This window comes from Eutrigla gurnardus, assembly GCF_963514095.1.
Source record: "Eutrigla gurnardus genome assembly, chromosome: 2".
NCBI lineage: Eukaryota > Metazoa > Chordata > Actinopteri > Perciformes > Triglidae > Eutrigla > Eutrigla gurnardus.
Window position 1 is genome coordinate 8,582,409 of NC_139916.1, and position 20,998 is coordinate 8,603,406.

Here is a 20,998-nt window from a genome sequence, read left to right on the forward strand (position 1 = left end):
TAATATGATCTGACAAAAATAAAGACGCTCTTTCAGTGAATATCGTGACAAGTGGAGTGAGTTATTACGTCCTGCTTTCTTCGCTCTCACCAAGTCATTTTTTTTTTAATCAAGATATCAAGTTCCCGTCTCCCTATCTGTCATCCCTGCTGTCAGTTTAACGCTTTTTTTTCCTGTGGATTCCATGTCCCACTGGTCTAGTTGACTGGTCATCCGAAAGAGGAGGTGGAGAGAAGAGTGGAGGCTTATTAAAAATACAATCTGGAAGGAAGAGGGTAGTAGGGGAGACTGAAAAACAAGCCTCTTGTGTCTTTATTGCAGATCTGGTTCCACTCTTGTTTTCCTCCCTTTCTCCCGCAAACCGTCCTCGTTCTCTTGTGGTCCGACATCCCTCTGACATGAATCTGATTTTGAATCCGTTCATCTTTTTCTGCCTCTGCTTTCCCTCTTTCTTCTAATTTTTCCTCTCCCCTCTCCCTGGGGGCAACCCTACGGAGCAGCTAGTTATTAAAATATTCTGGAGGAAGAAATTGGACACTAATACACAAACCAAAAACATGTTTACCACTCTGTTTGACCTTTTTAGCAAAGAGGAAAATCATCTAATTTCCTATACGAGCCGGTCTTATGAAGCGCCTTGGAAAGATGTGAGTGGAGTGCAGCAGAGCAGTGCAGCACTTTTCCACATCAGTTATTGGAAATGTCAGATGTTAGGTCACCTCTGTGGTGAGAGAACTGCAAGGCTTGAGGCAATGCAAGGGAATATATTGACACCTAATTGTGTGAATAAATAGATTACAGAAGTCACAGCATTTGCAGGAAGCGGCACTATTGCATGTCGCAATATACAGCTTTGTTTACTGCATATTTTGTGTCCTTTCTGAGTTTTATTTTTTTCTATTTCCAGGACAACTCTATAGTTTGTTTAAATATACAACCTTCACTGTCATACAAAAGGCCCAGTTGTTGCTAAAAATGTTTGCTAATTCATTTGGAGGATGAGGGTTTCTCTTTTCCCCTCCTTCTCTCTGTACTTATTTATTTTATCTAGGTCTGTTAAGATCCTTACATAACTCAGCTTCTGACGGAGAGAGAGAGAGGAAGGCGTAGTGAGAGAGAAAGGTATGTGCAGAAACATTCAAAAGTAAAATAGGGCAACCGGAGAAGTGTGAAGGTAAAGCCTAGGATACGGGGAGGAAGAAATGAGAAGACATAGTGGGGAAAAGGTTGAATGAGAGACCTTGTTAGAGAGTGAGGAGGGGGGTGGAAAAAAAGATGAAAGGAGGAAGTTGAATAATGCAGTAGCCAGATAGCTTCCTGATTCCCTGTACCTGCACAGGAGCTGTCAAGTGAGGTCAGATTCCTGCTGTACGCCGATACCTCTTACCACCAGACTTTCTTTCCGACGATTATTTTTCTCGTTATCTTCAAATGAAATTCATTGTTAAAGACTTAATCATTTCTGAATGCATCACTTATTTTGTATTAACTGTTTGTTTTACTTCAACAGGACTGTAAAAAGTGGTAGAAATGATCAATAAGAGAAAGAGACTGAATTTAAAGTAAAAGGGCAATCAAATTGCAGTACATTATCACAGTTTCGGAGTTCTAACATCTCCAAAAGTGCATTTTTACATATATTTTTACGTTTGATATGAAAAAATGTTTTTTTGTCGGTTCATGTAACAGAAATCCAGAATGATGTTAATGCGTGATGTAGGCGTTTTCTTTGAGTGGCTAACTTTGCTAACTGAATAGAGGCTAATTGACATCAAGGGTATTTGGAATTGAGGGAAATTCGGGGGAAAGTGCATCCACTCCACTCAGTATGTCACCAAAACATCTCACACAGTCCTACCTCTGGCCTGACAGGGTCCTCTATCCCAACAACACAGATGGCCGTGAGGTCATTCAGGATGGCTGCCTCATCATCCCAGGAGGGCTCAGGATCACCGGAGAAGTCACGGTAGGCCACGCAGATGGTCCTCAGGCCATCACACGCCATGGGCTCGATCACCTTCTTCACCATCTCGTCCTTGTCCCGTGGACGGAAAACCCTTGACTCACCGACGTCATTCAGGACATGGCTGCATCTGTATTTAAGGGTGGAGCAATGAAAGAGTGTGTGTTAAATCGTGTTTTGTAACTTTGATAGTGTCAAAGTGACCCGATATGAAAAACTAAAAATACTGGAGAAGAATCCCCATATATAGACCTACTTCAGACAGTACTCAATGTTAGCTAAAGACTATAATCATCAGCATATGTAGAGCTCAGAGGTAGAGCGAGTCATCCTCCAGTTGGAAGATCAGTGGTTCGATCCTGTGTCCTTTTACAAGATACTGAACCCCAAATTGCCAAAGGCTGATGAATTAGATTAGATCCTGGGAGGCTGGCACCTTAAAAGGCAGCCTTTGTCATCAGTGTATGAGTGGGTGAATGTTGACATGTAATGTAAAGCACTTTGAGTGGTCGAAAAGACTCGAAAAAAGCTATACAATACATAATTTTAATCACAAAAACAAACTCACTTTTTGAGAACGATCTCAGAGGCTCCCTTGCTGTACATGCGAAAGCTCCCGTCGGACAACTTGATGACAGTGCTCATGGACTTCCTGACAGAGTTGAAGGTGTAGACTTTGTAAAGCTTATCCTCTGGGATCTGGTTTCTTATTGGCTGGTAATCCTGCTTCAGGTCCAAGACCAATCCCAGCAGTCCACATTCTGTCTTGTTGCCCACCTGCTTTGGCAGACCGCCTTCCTTATCCGGGGGCTGGAGACGGGAAGAGAAAGAGATTTTCGGATGTTCAGTTCCATTTTCAGCCAAATATTTTCTGCAATACAGTGGTAGATGTGCTTATTGTCTACCTGTCTGCCTTTAATATATATATATATATATATATATATATATATTTTGCAAAGTGAATTCAGACAGCTTTATAGGAATTTTGACACCTCAAGAAGTCGATTGCTCTGCGTATAATGATTTTATTCCATCAATAATTGTGTTTTCTGACATGGCAAAGAAAGAAAATCCTGGGATGGAGACTCTCAAGTCGTCAGCTGAATAGATTTCTGTGATCTATTTAAACAATGTGATTCTCTTTTCATCAGCGTTCAAAATAGCTGCTGGGGATAATTACCAAGAGGTGAAAGGGTTGCACTGAGTGGAAGGGTTGAAGATAAGTTAGATGGAATCAAATTGGGATGTTCTTATTTTTAGACATATGGCTAAACCCATCTGTTTGTAATTCTAGAAACATGTTTTTCTCCAGTTGAGTAAACATGTCAGTATACACATTTATACATGACTTGGACTGAGTCAGAATTGGCCATTAAAACAGCCAAAAGACACGTCCAAAACCCAAAGATATTCAATGTATCGTCAAAGAAAAGCAGCGCATTTTGTGTTTTTAAAAAGCTGGAAAAAAATCGAATGCAATGTCATATAGCATGTGATGTCAGTGGTGCAGTTTATTTCTGTTTGTATGTTGTCAGCCTTTTACTGCGGGTTATGTGGATGACATCTGTTCAAATCTGTGCATGTGGCTGTTCGGGTGCTACAGTACATGTGTGTGCAATTTCCATACACCCTCACCATATGCGCACGTGTACAACTGTGGTCAGCTTGTGGAAGAATATGCGTTACCATGGCAACACTGGGCAAAGCATAGAGAGAAGGAGAGAGAGAGCTCTCCTCTCTCCTCTCTCTCTCTCGCTGACACTTGGTGATGCTTACTCTTTGGCTCAGATTCTCTTACAGCATTCTCACTCGTCTCACTTCACACACATGCTCGAATCTTTCTGTGTCTCCCTTTTCATCTTTTCCATGTCCTTATTATTATTAGTATTTCCCCATCATCGCTCCATTTACTCACACACTCTAATTTGTCAAGTCACACAGAAACACAGGCAATGAAGCATAAAGCGTTACTTGACTCTCCATATTGATTTCTAAATGTTTTAAAATTCAGCCTTTGACATCTCATTATCATCTTTATCCTACGCATGCATGTACGTGCGTGCACACACACACACACACACACACACACACACACACACACACACACACACACACACACACACACACACTTATTTATCACGGTAATGACACTGATGCTCATGAGGCTGGACACATGTAAGAGTGTGCAATCCTTAATGTCATTATAGATGCTGATATTCATTTTAGTTTGATGACAGATACGTGGGGACAACTTCAACTTCACCCCTCAGAAGCACTAATCAAGGAAATCAGGGCTGCAGCTCATGGTTATTATCACTATTGGACAACCTGCTGATTATTATATGATATATTTCATTGATTAACTGTTTGCTTCAGAGACAAAATACTTTTCACCAAATATATTCAGTTAACAACCATATGCAAAGCAATAATCCTCACATTTGAGGAGCTCTGGAAATTACTTAATGTATGAAACCTAACGATAACAATGAATCAATTATCAAAATTGATAAAAAATAGTTAAAAGGCGATAAGCACAATTGAGGAAACCCGAATCAAATGTGTCGTGAAACTGAACAATCAGTGTAAATGTGTTGTTACTGGAACGCTGTCCTGTTTCTTCATTCCGACCTGCTATATAGTACCTACAGTATGGTTAACACCTACACTTACAACTAAAGAACAGCACGTCAGGTACACTCTCTTTCTCTAACACACTCAGACACTCACACACACACAACAAAGCGAGTCAAAAGCACACTGAACATAATGCATCTGACTCGCTGCTAAGCAGGCAACCTTCAGTTCGTGCTATTTGCCCCCGAATAGATCGACTGCAGGCTTTCTGTTCTGCTTCTCAACAAACCTCTGACCGAGATTAGATTTAAAAGGATAGCTTGACATTTTCAACGTTTTAAACTATGCTTTCTTTTAGTTGTTTTTTCCCCCCTCAGCTGCTGCTGAAATGTGTTGGAAAAGATTCTGTATTGACAGTGTAGTTAATCACATTAATGACTTGTTGGAATCGGTGCGCTCACGCTCTCCATCTAATGGTCGTTCTTGTCCACATGCTAACGAGGTTTTGATGGAGAATGCTAATAATGTGTTAATGTGCTTGACAAAGGCTTTAATATATTTTCATGCAGTGAAAAAAAACATATAATTGAACTGCAATCTTTTATCTGAACCAAGGGTCGCATTTAAATGCTGTAAAACCCGTTGAGTCTGATTTATAGTGTGTGAGTTTGGGTTATATTATTTTAAATTTTACTTAACTTTGTTGAAATAAATAATGTAAAAGTTTCACTTTACTGTGTGTTTTTTTTAGTTTGTTTCAGTAATTAAATAAAGCATAGATAGATGAAAGAAGGAGGGAATATGATAGAAGGATTCTAAGCAATCTGCGGAAATTAGACTGAATATGGCTCAGCTTAATTCATCCGCCTTCAATGTTTGCTTATGCAGATCAATATTTTGAAACCACGATTTCTTAAGAAGCAATGAATATCGATTAATTCAGGCATGGCCATATTTTACACGTCCCTTTAGCTGCAGCTCCTATGAGTCAGAAGTTCAAACGAAGAGAGTTAGAGAGAAAAAAGTCATCTAAAATCTCATTAATCATTAAAACCCAATCAGAGAACTGGCCCCTGTTCACCAACTAATTGGACACATCTGGTTAATGTCCAGCTGCATGTGTCTTACAGACACAGACAAGAGTATAAATACTTCATACTGAGTTTGTGGTAAATAACAGAATTAATGCCTTTTCCTAATGACCAATGATTACATCAGGAAGACACTGCCTGTCATTGGCTAATGAGGGTGTGGAACAAATCGTGTCATCTGCACAGTCTGCTAAGTGTTTGGGAGATTGAGCTCCCAGCAACAGGAAAAACATCACACTAAACAGCTAAATGACCAGTTGAAAAAAATACAGGATAATGTAGTTTTAAATGATCATCCATACATACAGCTGAGTAAACAGGAGGAGTTTGCTAAAACAAACAGGATCTTTGCTGTGCATGATTTAAAGCAGAAATTAAGCAGTTCCATATTTACTTTAGAGAACAAATGTCATTTCAGAAAGCAAACATTTTTATGTGTATCTTAACAAAGCATGTCATCATATATTTAGCCTTTATTTTGTATTATAAATAGTATTATATGATAGTGTTATATGACCAGTGTTATATGACAGTAATTCCACCTTCATTTTACTATGCGGTTCCGTTTGCTTCATGATGTTTATCCAAATACAGTTTAATGTTTGAATGTTCTGATTTATAACAAGATTTTGGAAGCCTGTTTTTTGCATTTGCAGATTACAATATAAAACTTAATTTATAGCACCGTTACATACAGAAAATGCATTGCAGAGTGCTTTACAATAAAGTAGGATAGATAAAGAATGAACATAAAAAAAAAAACATTCAGTGGAGGTAATTTGAGACTTAATTAATGTAAACTCTGAAAGTTTGATGTCCTGTGCATAATTTCTGATTGGTACCTAGATGTCCGAGGCCAGAAGCAAACACCCAATTTCCCACTTAATTTGTGAGTTTCAAGACATAATTTGTATCTGTTTAGCTTTGCATGGTATATCACATATGTACCTATCTATTGATATCGAAATAACACTATTTTAGATGAAGTTGAATGTAGCCTTAATTCTGCTTCAATTACCAATTCACAAATATCACATTTAAACGTTTTTTTTTTTATTTGAATATGATTTAAATTTGCCGTCATATGTAACTGAAGCTGTATTTTGGTCCAAATGTACTCAAAGACAACATTTGTTTTCTATTTGATTCTATTTGTCTGCCAATATCTCTCTCTTTGGTTGTTGTAAAGTCAAACAGGAGTAGTAATGAGGGGAAATAGTAGTGATCTGAAAGCAATGTTATGGCTGCTCTCAAAAGGATTGATAATTATAGACTAAATGAACGGTTCATACAAATTGCTAAAAGTAAGTAAAACAATGAAAATGGGATTAGTAACACAGCAGCTGTAAGCAAGCTGATTGTGTTTACTCATTTTACACTCCTTGATTCTTTCAGTTGTTTAGCTGCAATTCAAATTCAAAATTTTGAAAACAAACATACATTCGAGTATTTAGTTTACAAATGTCAGATCACAAAATTTAAATTGTGACTGAAATCAATTTGCCTTGCAGCACCACTTTGTAGAGAAACACAGAGATAGCTGCTGCAAAGATCAGACAAAGCCATAGAAAATAAATAATTGCCAGACAGCAATTCTGCTGTCTTGTTTTCCGCAGAGGTTTGCTGGACATGAGTTTTTTACACACAAGGACACTTGCTGGCAAAGGGATGCTCAACGTTGGCATGACCGGACTATGGTTGGCAGGTCCCGGGTTGGACGTGGCCTAGGACCAGCTGCCCTCTCCCTGGTCCTTAGGTGGTCCCGCAGGCAAGGACATATGCCAGAGGGATAGCTGGCAACTTGACTTCCTATTCCACCCGGGGCTCTCCTTAATCCATCCCTCCTGTTTCTTCCCCTTCTCTTCCATTTTCTTCCTCTTCTCTTTAAACTCAACCCCGCCCTTTTACTCATCCGTCTTTCTCTTTCTGCCCTTGTTTTTATACCTTCCATCTTGTCTTTCCCGCTCTCATTTCCTTCCACCCCTGTCCTACTTCCTCGCTCTGGATGACTTTCTCCATTTCTCACTATCAGTTTCCCCAGTTTCTTCAAGCGACCCACCCCACTGCCTCAGCCTCCCGCCCTCTTCCTTTTTTGCATGTAGGAGTGGATGATATTCTAGCTCTCCACATGACTGTACCAGCCAACTGGGCTATGGCCTGGGGCATGCTGCAGGGCAGTAATACAGTCTTCAAGTTTGTGATGAGGACGCTTGTCACGCGAGTGTGGTTCCTCTCTCATCTTCTGTGTAGATTTTCCCCTATTCTTTCATCCTTTTTTCACGCTTATGCTCTACACGTTTTGCTTCTCTTTTTTCCTTCTCTACAAATGACCCCACCCTCCACACACCCTTCTATTTGCTATCATTGATTTCCTCCTAACGTGTTGTTATGTCCTTTGAATGCCCTTCTACTACCAACTGTCTACTATCAAATATGAACGTGTTTTTAATATCTTGTAACAATGACAACACTGATTTAGTCTTTCTTGTGTACAATTATTTGACCTATATATTAATTTAGGTACACAATTCCATTAATAAAATTATTTACCAAATACAGTAACAATATTACCATTACTAAAAAATCTGTAATGTGCTATCTCCTATACACCAATAGCAGTGATCCTGTCTGTCCATGGTGTTGGGCTCTTGGCATCATTTATTTAAAACACTCTAATTTACTTTATGGAATTTATCTGAAAGTCAAGTCACCATGCTGCAGTTTTAACTGGTTGTTGTGAAAAAAAACCATGAAGATCTCTCAAAGCCACCCAGAAATGTCTTCTTTCTTTACAACTATATCATATTCTATATGTTTGATGATATTACCACTACCAGCATTATTACAAATCACCAAAATACATGTTTTATGTTATGTTTTTTTGCATTTAATTTACACTGACTGGACGAACACTAGACACACAGTAAACGAAGGAGAGGGAAACGCAGGGAGCCCATTAAGCTTTGTGCTTCTGAAACATCAAAGCATTGTCATTCTAATGTGATGACGACTTCTCTTTCACTGCCGTCTCAGCAACGCTGTCAAGTCTGTTAGCAAGTGCTGAACACAGAAAGAGAGAGCAGGCGAAGAGAAGGACATCTTTCTGCTGAAGATGTCTCTGCTTCCTCGGCTCAATCTCTCTCCTCCACAGTGTCCAAAACGATTCCATGGGGACACTGAGTGCTTCAAGCTAAAGACATCCAAGACACTCTCATCTCTCCTCCATGTTGTGCAAACAAGCGCGCACCGTCCATATGACAAAAGCACTGTGAGCCAAAGCCAATTACAGCAGGACCTCACTACTCACTACTGAACAAAAATACGGTTTGTTGGAATAACAAACAATAAATTGCTCATTGTACAGCGACAGAAGTATTTTTTTTTTATTTAACCTGAACTGAATCTTGTTTGGTGTGTGTGTGTGTGTGTGTGTGTGTGTGTTTGCGTGTCTGTTATAAGCCTCTCTTGTCCCTGACCCGTATAATGACCTGAGCAGGTGGTTGAAGCAACGTGAGACTCAGATCCCAGGACACTCACACATCAACGCTAAACACATGCCACTGTGCTGCGAGAACATACACCTGTGATCGGAATACTTCCTACAGTATGCCTGTTATGACAGATGTGTGTCTGCGTGTGCATCTGCACGTCACTAGCTTTGCATAAACGCGTGTAATGCGATCATACATAATGAAAAAAACTAAGAATGCAAAAAACTGAAAGTTAAAAAAACCAATAAAGAGAATAGAAGCACAGCAAATGATACAGGGAGACGGTTATGTTATAAGGCTCTTGCCACTGGCAATGTTCCTTTGAAATGACGTCGGCATATTGACGTCACTGAAAGCCGTTCACCAATTGCCCCATGGCATGCCATGTCTGTAAGACATGAAAGGCAAACTGGTGTGCTCATTAGTATGCAGGCATCCTTTTTAGAACATATGAATATGTGTGTTGGGATACAGTATCGACAAGCATGTGTATGTACAGTTGGGGTGTGCTTATAAAGTCTGTATATGTGTGCATGGATGAAACGTGTGTGCATTTCTCCCTCAAGGATGAGGCTTCTCCACTTTGAGTCGGCATATGCTGACAAAAGAAGCAGAGCCATACCACTGGCTGTATTATGAAGCCAGAGAGGCAGTAGTAGGACTGATACGGGTATCAAAGCCTGCCTCTTTGCCTTTGTGCCTTTGTGTGGTGGCCATCAAAGACTTCCATAGCCATGCTGGCATCCCACAGGATTGGCCTCTTATATAAGAACACACCAGCCAGCATACTGCAAGGCTGAAGTGGCGCTGAGGGAGTGGGGGCGGCTGGGGGAGGGAGAGAGGGATGTACTAAATATTCCTCAGAAATATCCGTTTTTGCATCCTGCTTTCAGAGTTCACTTCATTCCTTAATTACATCTGTCTTTCACCACTCTGCGTTCCCTTTGTACCTTCCTGTGTTCTAACAAGAGCTATCAGTAAATAAATGCATTCATGCTGACATGTACTGTACTCTCTACTATTAATGTGCTAGATTTTGTGTTCTGTTCTATATTTATTCATGTTTTGTGGATTTATCCATGGATGAACAGGTGATGGGATGTATGTATATGGGTAGCTAACAGACACAGTATTTACTTTCGATGGAAGGTAACAAACAGTACGTAGTATGGGAGCTGATATCATTTAAAGTTCACCCTAAGTTTAACTCCTGCTTTGGTGCATGAGGTAATCTTTTATGAATGAAGAGATTATAAAACGGACTAAATGTGTCATTTAATCCACCAGGTCGAATGAGAGTGGTAGCCAAGACAAGAGAGATAAGCTCTAGCGGAAGTCTGTGAATGCCAGCTACAGCCATATAGTTTGAATGGTGATCTAGTTTAGTTCATGGAGCTACCATACTTTCATAGTTTGCTTGTTAGTTTCTAATATAAATTGTATTCTTTCCTCAGAATTGCAAACACGATTTTAGTAAAGAATCCTACATTTTGTCAAATTTACATATAAACAGCCAGTAATCATAAAATCAGTGGGTTTCTTTTCAACATACACTATACAGTATTTGATTCTAAAATGACTGCCCTACTAGTTCCTGTTTCTATCACATTTCATACTTTCCTACTGAGTAAATTAATATATTGCAGGTCAATTGGCATACAGTCTGGGAGATGAACGCTACTTGTACACCTGCTTTGCATTGCTTTTCTACTACTCAAAGAGAGAAATGTTGAAACTAAAGTAGACACAAATATGTAGCTTTCCATCTCGAAACCCAGTGACCAACACTTTGTTTTTTCACCGAGACTGTGATCGTGCCATGATGGTTAGGAAGTGAAAACTGTGGGATCCTTCTATCGCAGATGTCCCGCCTGCTCAGTTCATTCCCCATGTGGGTTTCATTTTTAATTTAGTCATCCATCAACGGAGAGACTCTCAAAGGTTTTACAATGATACTGACAAAAACAGGCACAAATGGTATGTGTGCTCACAGGTGAGTATACATGGTCATGCCAGGAAAATTATTACTGAGGCATGAAAGGCTGACAGTCCTGATATCCAGATTTTGACAATATTTGCTTTGAGGATATTTATGCCAACTGCTTTATTTTATATATATATATATATATATATCTTACTGCAAGATCTTATTGGCTTGGAGAGAATTTCTCTTTGTTACATTCACTGTAAATAAGAGACAATCTCTAGCACTTAGACAGATTGGATTCAATTACAGTCTGCTATGCTCCGACTATCAGATAAGACAAAATTACACAATCGTTCTCAAGGTGACAAGTTGAGTGAATGCCTGATGAATCTAAAGCAGCAGCCAAGGACACACACTGCCTGCTTTGCCAAGAAGAAAGCACTGCAGAACTGTCTCACTGTTTCAGGGCTGCTCTCATCATGTGGTTTCACCGCTCACACTGAAGGAGCTGAAATCTGTGCAAAGATACTAAGTCTTACCTACTGTATATGGGCTTATTATAATAGAATATCTTCTCTATAATGGTTCATAGACAGTGCCACATATGATATGTGAATATAAATAAACTAATACATTTAGGGGTATGCAATGAGATGCAGTCCCTTTCTCAATATTCATGTTCAACAACACATGGAATGGCGACCATTCAGGTGGCTTACCAGAATCTTGGTGGTATAGGCGCTGTTGAGGGAGATGGAATTAACCAGTAACTCCAGGGATTTGGGTGACAGAGCTCCAGGATCTGGGATTTCCTTGTAGTGCACATCTCCAACGTAACACTGCACAGCCGTCATGCGGTTGGTGGTCAGCGTGCCTGTCTTGTCAGAGCAGATGGCTGTAGCATTGCCCATAGTTTCACATGCATCCAGGTGGCGCACCAGGTTGTTGTCTTTCATCATTTTCTGTTGGTAGATAACAATGGGATAGTCATGATGTTTTTGCAATGTATATTTGAAATTTTAAATATTTAGACAATTAGATTAGATGACTAAAATAAAAAAAATCACTGGTTAAAATGGCTACTGAGGTGGATGTAAGGGTCAGACAAACAAAACTTTCACCCAGAAGACCACCGTTTGTGTCCCGTGTCAAACTTAAGGTCAGCATTGACTCATTTTGTCACTTTAGTTGCAAGTCTCGTGAGTCGTTAGTCAGTCCATGTCAAAAGCACTGTTTTCCTAAAACTAAAAAGTGTTTGTTTTTTGCCTAGACTTTAACGTCCTGTGAAGAAGTTTATTTTGAAAAGACACTGCATGTAAAGTCCGTCTCTTGACATGCCGTCCCTGACACTTCCAAATGTGACGCTAGAGGTGTACCTAGAGCGTTTGAGGTTTAGGGCAACCGACCAAGCCTCTGTTTGACGAGTTGGGTATGAGAATGTGTTGCAAGCTACAGTCGGCACCGTACACCTTTCAATATTCTCCCTCACCTTGACAGAGTAGGCCAAGGAGATGGTGACAGCCAGCGGCAACCCCTCGGGGACGGCCACCACCAACACAGTCACACCGATGATGAAGAACTTGACAAAGTACTGGATGTAGATGGGAGTGCACTCTGGCATCCAAGGGTTCTTCTGCATCACAAAGTTGTCAATGGCAAAGTATAGGACCAGGATGATGACTGTGACAGCTGACATGAGCAAACCTGCAAGATGATACAAAGAGGTTATCAGCTGAGCAACGGGATGTTAAAAGTGAGTCTGTGTGGAGTGTCACTTTGTGTGATCCATGTGTTGATGACATGGATTTCTGTCGCACCTCTCATGGCTCTGTTTGTGCAGACATTCACAGTAGACAATGTGACACTTTCTGCATTAATAGAGGGCAGACGCTTTGACATACACAGTTTAAATGCAATGCAGCCAAGCAAACTATAAAAGTTTTATAATTCAAAAATCTCTGGGCTCTTTATTCCTTCTGTTTAAGCTAATGAGATAAGCCCAGTGTCAGGCGGAAACAGGACAGGACTGTGAAGTGAAGACAGCAGCAAAGCTGCATTAACATAAGAACAGGAACTCATGCTAGAGGGTCAGAGATACTGAGGTGTATTAAGACTAAGCACTTTCTGCCAGACCCGCAGGAGGGCCATATGATCTCACAGTGCTGGATGTATGCTCATCCATCCACACCATTTCATTGTTCTGACACCATGTCCTTATTCCATCACTCACACCTACATGCTGATGTAACAGCACATTATAAAAACAAGGACTTATTAAGGGATTCTTATTAAAAGAGAAATATTTAACGTTTTATTTAGTAAAGCTCCTTATATATTCCTTAAATATTTTGGAGGAATTCAAACTTGCATTTTTGCACTAAGAATTTTAGGTATGTCATATTCATTTGTTCAAGGGTATCCTACTATGTTGCTGCAGCAAGGACATCCACAGTACTGGCATAAATGGCATGTGGCCATCTGTGACTATAAACTACTCACTGCAGATATTTCACCATATAGTTATTTAAACTACAAGCAATTGATTATGGTATGGATTGTAAAAACAGACAAACATAATGACAAGCACATTCCACTCTCAGTTGTTCCCATGGCAATGACTCAGCAAGTCCTTAGAAGGAAGGTCATTTAAAAAATGTTCCATAATTATAGCATTAGCATTCTTTAGAATTGTTCTTAACTTTCTTTAAGCAGCCAAGAAGTGAGTCTTATAAGTGTTACATTTTGCTTTTTGCCTTGTTGTCTCTCATGTTACTGTCTGACTGATTGATGGACTTTGTTGTACCTGCTTTGCCAATCTGGACAGCCAGTTTGGTGAGCTTCCCTTGGAGCACAGACTTGTCTTTCTTTGAAACGTTCACCTTCTTCTTCTCTTTCTCATCAGACTCTCCACCTTCAGCACTCTTTAAAGGCTGCATCTCCATGGCAGCCGCTCCAGCCTGTTTCTTTACTGTAAACAAAACAAACAAAAACAAAACACAACAGCAGCGTTAGAAATGTAGATTAGACCAAGGGAGCAAAAAGGAAAGGGAAGACAGGTTTCAACACCCAGGTGTTACACTAGCACATACATACAGTTTAGATTTAAAACCAAGATCATATGACGTCCCATGACAAGATGGGCAACTTATTGCTATGTATGAAGCTGCTTTCACTAACCACAATAAGGATTGTTTATGTTTGTCCGGCATTGAATCTTGTTCATGTATAGAATATAAAAGCTAAAAATTCATGACAATGAAGGTGTTTTTTTGCTGACGTTATGGAAACAATGTGTTTTCTTATCATCAAAGCCATTTTTCATCACTAATACATATTTACAGTTAGTCATGAATAATTCAGTGATCCTACATCCAAGATCCAAGTCATATTCACAGATTATTCAGATGCCTGTATCAGGAAACCTTATACACAGTGTAGCACAATTCACACCAAAGGAAAACTCAATGTGATTCAGATAATAGAAACATGAATTGAAAACGCATAATTCCTAGCAACAAACATCCAAATTTAAATACATCGAAGGGGACAATATATCGATTTTCATTGCAGTGTTATTTTTATCAGCATAATAACGACACATCAGTTTTTAGTTGTATGGCTGTTGTTAACTCTGAAAACACGTTGCAGATCTGTGTGAAAAGAACTTGTTTGTTTATATAGGATTGAAATTCTAAAAGCAAGACAAAAACATATTTTAGCCACTATCCATTGAGTGAGGTACAGTATAGACTGGGATAAATAAAAAGCAGCAGTGTTTTAAAATAAACTAATACAACGATACAAGAAGACAGTCCAGAAATCTAAGGTGAAGAAAGCTTCTATTCTGGCAACAACATGATCACAGAACTGCAGGAGAAATTGTACACAGAATGATAAAAATGAATATTGTTTAAAGCTCATCTCTTATAATTAAGACAGTAATGATTGGAAATCCCCAAATAGTAGAACGTTGTATGTAAATGTGATCATACATTTAAAGGTAACAAAACATCTCAGGGAGGAGGCCGGTGTGCTGCAGACTATAACATGTATGTGAAATGACAGTCCTTGCTCTGCACAATAAACAAATAAACTTGAATAATATTGCTTCCTCTAATCAAAATGTCCAAATCCATGTAAATGATCATTTGCTTAAATAATGTGATCCATGTACGTTACATAAACATTAATCTCTGGAATCTGTGGAACTGTTTTACAAAACAAGAAAAAAACAGAACGTATTACCAATATTAATAAAATGTTCCAATCACAATGAGGTATGTGTTGCCTCTGATTCTCACAAAAAAAAACCTTTGATGTTGAACATTTGTAATATGTCTCACTAGTTCTAGTTCACTTTTGTTTTTCCACCCCATGCCTCGAGACAGAAAGTGTCTGTTTCCAACTGTAAGCAGCAGAAGAGCGAGATGAAACACTTGATGTTAAGACAAGCTCAGGACACAGTTCATTTGATGCTCATGTACTGTAGAATCAGTCATCACCACACGAAGGTGTGAAGAGCCTTAATTTACTCTTTTGCTCCTTTGCTTTGGGAACACTTTGACTTGCTAACCTTGTGTCTTTTATTCAGTCTCACCAAGCCTTTGCAGTCCTGGTTGATTTAGAATTTGTTTGAGTGAAACAATGACATTGTGCTTCTAGCAGACAGCACTCTTTTTTGTTGAAATATGAGCTTCAGGTTTTTATAATTGTGTGCATAGTCCCATTTTGTGTTTCATTTTGCAATTGCTTCAATCAGTTGATCACAGGCTCAATCACCATATGTTACCTCCTTCAGTGATAGTGACTTAACATATATTTATTTAAATGAAAATCTTCAAAGTTGTTACTTTAAGAGAGGAACGTTTTGTGGACTTGTAGATAACATCGTAGACTTCTTGGTATAAACCAAATAAGGAATTGTGAGGATGTCAATCATTTCCCAGGTAGAATTGTTTAGATGAAGAAAAAAGCATTGATCTGTTCACTTGGCAAGTGCAATTCAGAAAATGTATCTTCAATAATGAATTAATCAAATTACATTGGGTTTCTGGGACTGTTTGTCAGCTACATTCAACGTAGGGATGAGCATTTTCCATCAACAAGGTCACCATAAATCTTTAATTGCAGACAATTTATGTTGTATTGTGTGGGGAACATTTCATAAAAGAGTGGAAAGGGAAAACCAGGATGTGGTATTTAACTGTTTAAGGCAGGTTTGGGGTATTTTTGTGGGTAAAGGGCAGCCTAAGTGAGGAGGATACAGTCAACAACACAAGAAGAACAACAACAGAACACCAGACCAGGGACAACACATTAGTGACAGACAGAGTGAAGAGAGGGTGATATGATTGCATGTAAAACCTGGGTCAAACGCTGACATTCACTGGGATTTCCTTAATCAGTGGTAAACTCTAAAGTCTTGGAGCCTCAATTAGCACAGCATAATAACATGAGACAATGAGGAAATAAGTGTAGAATACAATAAAGGCTGAAATAAATGAAGCAATATAGGATTTCCCACCTGCATTTGACTCAGAGATTACACCACACAATGTTGATGAGGAGGAGGAGGAGGAGGAGAGGAAGACAGGGGAGGCAAAATAAGAAGGAGGAAGATAGAAGGCAGGGGAGGAGAATGAAAGATATGGTTTGATTACCTTTAATCTGGTTGCTCTCCATATTGTCATCTTGCATTTTACCTATGATGGAGACATACAAGACAATAACAACAAAAATAACCAAGGCAGACAAGTCAACAGAGTATCACCACGGAGACAGCACACACAGTGAAAACCAAAAATCACAAACAGGGAGACAGGAAAATGACTTTTAATACAACGTCTCCGTGACAGTCACATAGAAAGGCTTGTGATATGTAAGTGGTGTGATATAAGCAGAAGCTACAGCTGCTGGCAACGGGCCACAGACAAACACTTTAGTGTGCAGATTTTTTTGTTGTTGACTTGAATAGACGTCACTGAGCAACCTAAGCAAATAATCAGGCAATTAAAAATACTTAACCTGCAACTAAAATATAAAAACATAATTTTAAAAAAACTGCACACTTTCTTCTGGATTTTCTGTTTTCACATATTGTCAAATAAAATACTGTATGAGCACAGGTAATTGCACACACATTATCAACCATACGAGTCAAATTGTCAGGGTATAAAGTAAGTTATCAAGACACACAGCAGTTCAAACATTACACTAACAGTGGGGAGGGCTACTCCACAAACACACGGCACATACAGTTATAGTACACGCAAACAGGAGACAACATGCATAAGAGGATAATTCAGAAAGCACATGCAAGATCACACACTTGAAATGAAGCAGAGTGGAGATGTGAACAGTGCGCATGGAGCGAGAGAGAGAGAGAGAGACACAGAGAGAGAGAGAGAGAGAGAAGGAAAAGCCTCCCACATGGCGAAGTTACATAAGAACAACTGAAAGAAAATCGAAATCTAAGTTCAGGGACAGTGAATTTATTATGCTGTTATTTATGTTTATATATATACACACACACACAGTAAATATGTGTTTCAAGCTGATGAAACATAAAGCTAAAAATTGCAAGAGTCTTGTGCTTTCAAACCAAATTTACACAAAATGTTTAAAAAATAAGTCATGATAATTAAGAAAGCATTTATTATATGCTGCAGTGTTGATCCCATTATCTCCCCAGGCTGTAATTATGGAGATGTACATGTTTGTTTCAGTGGTGGGCAGGCTAGAAATGTTACAAAATCTGTCTTCTAGTGCTTTCGTACTCAAATGTCACAGAGACAATTACTCAGGTAGAGCTAGAAGACCACATTTTTCTCAGAATCTTCTGCATATATGTGGAGAACAAATGGATCGTTTCACCCCTACCTCCACATTAGCCAGTTCCCTGGGGTCACAATAAAGCTGAAGATGACAAATCGCTCGGTTCCAGCCCAGGACAGCACAAGGTCATCATTACAATGCAAATCGCACCTGCCCTGCCTTGAGTACAAACATTTTCTGGCTGCCTCTCCAAGGAGACAAAGATAAGAGAGAACCCAGTGCAACAACCACTGAACTTCATCTTTTGCATCCTGTCCTGCTAACAAAAGTGGAGGTGATCTCTAAGGACACCCACCTACAGGAGATGGCCCTACAGAAGGATTTTTGCCACCAGTCTTCAGCTAGTATATTTTCCCCTGTTGCTTTAATATGAATTTACTAACCAGACAAAAAAACGCAATATCATACCATCACCATTTACATGACGTATTTATGGTACGGTATGTATGGTAACTATGAAACTATAGCCGGTTAGCTTAGCATAAAGGCTGGAAACAGTTAACCTAACTCTGTCCTTCTGTAACTAAATGTGCTCACTTGTAAAAAATGATCATCAAAGACACAATACACTAAAATTCTGCAAAATCACAAAATCTTTTTTAATTGAGTAATATATAACGACTCAAAAGGTTCTCACTATGTCTTAGCATCACAGAGACCTATTTAGTTTATGAAGCATTGCAAGACAAGAGACAGCATTAAGACAAAACACAAAGGAAAAACTAACTTCAACTACAACAGGACGTGCATTGACACCATGGATACATAAGAATCCCACACAACTGAATGAAAGGGTAGAGGACAGCAGAAAGTGAGCACCCATGATACGAGGCATTTGGAGAATGGAGAAGGTAGGAGGAGTCAACGGTCACGACAGAAAGAGGTCAGAGATCAGAGGTTTTTTCAACCTACCATTAATTAGGCTGGCACTGCCAGGGGCATTAATGCCTGCAGCCCCATCCGTGGCTATAGTTGCGATGGGGTGGATAGGGGGATGGGAGCAGTCTAGCCAGTAAAAATGGAGGCCGAACATGAATAAACAAAAACACACACACGCGCACGCCCCCATACACAAACACACGCATGTGCACACACAAGACAGTAAACAGAAATAACATGGTTATAGCACAGTTAAGAGTTTCAGCACTGTATGTGAATACTGCAGTCTAGTGATCGGTGTAGTTTAATCATTTGTAATGTATCAATTATTTACATAATATGTGTGTGATGTAATTTAATAAATGGTATGCCAATAAAACAAACAAGTGTAACATTGGACAGACATAAAACAAGAAATCTGAACATAACATGTGTAAAACCAGACCTACAAAAAAAACAAGTTGATTTTACAAATATTAGTTTTAATATACTGAGCCTACTGTATATGATCTTGCAAGCACAGTAAACAATAGTGTTATTCAGCATTTATTGTCATTTTAGTTTTTTTAAGTTGCAACTTTAAACCATGTTATTCATGTAATATCTGTTAGCATCGCAAAATCAAAATTTGAGCAGAAACAAATAAGTTAAAAATTGGTGCATAGCCAGTCTGAAAATAAACTCTCCTGCAAAGTAAAAGAAACGTAACAAGGGCCAACGTATTAGCCAGGAAAATACACGTGCCAACCAGTTAGATGATGGGGCTAATGAATTTTATGATGAAAAGGTGTCTGAATGTCTGCCCCCCCCTTGCAATAGTTACAGTTATTGTTTTCAAAACCTGGAATGGATCTCTCAGAGGGATCTGTTAATGTCTCTTGACAGCAGTCACATAAACTATGATTACTGGAAAAAGGAAATTCAATTGCAGGGCAATAATTGATTTCCTGTGTCCTTTTGGGTTCTGCGTCTAGAGTTCATTGTTAATGACAACACAATGACTTACAACGACTTGGAAGTTTTATCACAATTCTAAACTCCCTTTATTTGAGTGAAAATTATATTTAAAAACTCCCAGCTGCCCTATAGGGCTACCCTCATTAGTGTGAAGTATAAAGTGCATGATTTATAGCGTGATTTTATTTTCTGTAAGATTTTAAAGGACCTTCCTTCCTGCAATGAAAGTTTGAAAATAAAAATGTTTGTAAAATCTGCAACTTTAAATCAAGGACTGAGGAGGATCATTGGTACATGAGCGTAGATTAAGTGTCACACTGTACAGTTTGTTGTTGGTTGATCAGAAACCTGGGGTTATTTTTCCTGGTTTGATCAATCTGATCAGATTAATTAAACCTGGAAAATAATGCATGTGATGTTGAAGCACTTCAATTGCAGGTCAAAACAAGAACATAGTATAGGTTAGTGTTCAGATCAGAGGAAGAAAGTATTATCCACAGGGGGAGGCATGTTTTATTGTTACCCTGTATAATGGAATAATTCTTAGATACCACTGATGCTACTGGGGTACCTGCTTACTGAAACTACAGAGCTGTCCGAAGAGGCCCGCGTAACACTACTGATGTTAAAATATGTATGTACATGCGTAAGATGTAAAAATAACACCTTACAAAGGCTTATATTGCCTACTTCACATTCTACTGCCGAGACGTGCTCTACACCTGCAAGGCTTTCGCTCTCACGCCAACTCTCTAACCCTGTAATACAGAATTGAGAGTCTGACAGACTTTCGTTTACATGTGGCATTTAATACGTCTTTGAAACAGGACTGATGTTGAATGCCAGCTAGTTCGTTTGACAAGTACAGTGCCTGTTATGTGGTGAGAGGATTATGCATTGTGAAATGTGCCATCTGTCAACACTTAAAAAGATGCAGCGTCGTGAGGATGAGGCTTCTCTTTTTAAGTGAGGAATTCAAATGTGGGAAGTGTGCTCAGGCTGAGGTGGTTTATTGGGGGTCATTTATAAAAAAAAGAATCAAGCACCACTCCCAGGGGTCAGAGAAAGGTGATACTCTACCTGTATTCTGGTGTCCGTCTTCCACTGCCCCGTCAAGGTGAATTTGGAAGGATAAAGATAAGGACAATAATACACCTGAACCCACAGAACCTGGATACTGCCACACACAAGTGTACCTCCAATACTCATACAGTATTTATACAAATTCAGCAAAGAGGCTTAATGTCATGTCAATGTCAACTGTACTACTAATACCTAC

General features: G+C 39.2%; 2 protein-coding genes across 12 annotated transcripts in view; one reads left to right on the forward strand and one right to left on the reverse strand.

The window, feature by feature from the left end:
- Positions 1–20,998, forward strand: part of vgll4b (vestigial-like family member 4b) — a 325,618-nt gene that overhangs the window by 236,724 nt on the left and 67,896 nt on the right. The window lies entirely within an intron of this gene.
- The window catches only part of atp2b2 (ATPase plasma membrane Ca2+ transporting 2), a 58,797-nt gene that overhangs the window by 12,702 nt on the left and 25,097 nt on the right, over positions 1–20,998 (reverse strand). For 6 of the 11 annotated variants that reach the window (XM_084035393.1, XM_084035394.1, XM_084035402.1 and 3 more), the window contains exons 6-13: positions 20,800–20,823; positions 18,796–18,888; positions 16,710–16,751; positions 13,853–14,017; positions 12,539–12,753; positions 11,769–12,011; positions 2,532–2,773; positions 1,859–2,093 (exon numbers count right to left, since the gene is read on the reverse strand). In XM_084035393.1, coding sequence (XP_083891519.1) covers positions 1,859–2,093; positions 2,532–2,773; positions 11,769–12,011; positions 12,539–12,753; positions 13,853–14,017; positions 16,710–16,751; positions 18,796–18,888; positions 20,800–20,823 — 1,259 coding nt within the window. The remainder of the gene's footprint in view (positions 1–1,858; positions 2,094–2,531; positions 2,774–11,768; positions 12,012–12,538; positions 12,754–13,852; positions 14,018–16,709; positions 16,752–18,795; positions 18,889–20,799; positions 20,824–20,998) is intronic. The other 5 variants (XM_084035400.1, XM_084035395.1, XM_084035403.1 and 2 more) reach the window with 3 other exon arrangements.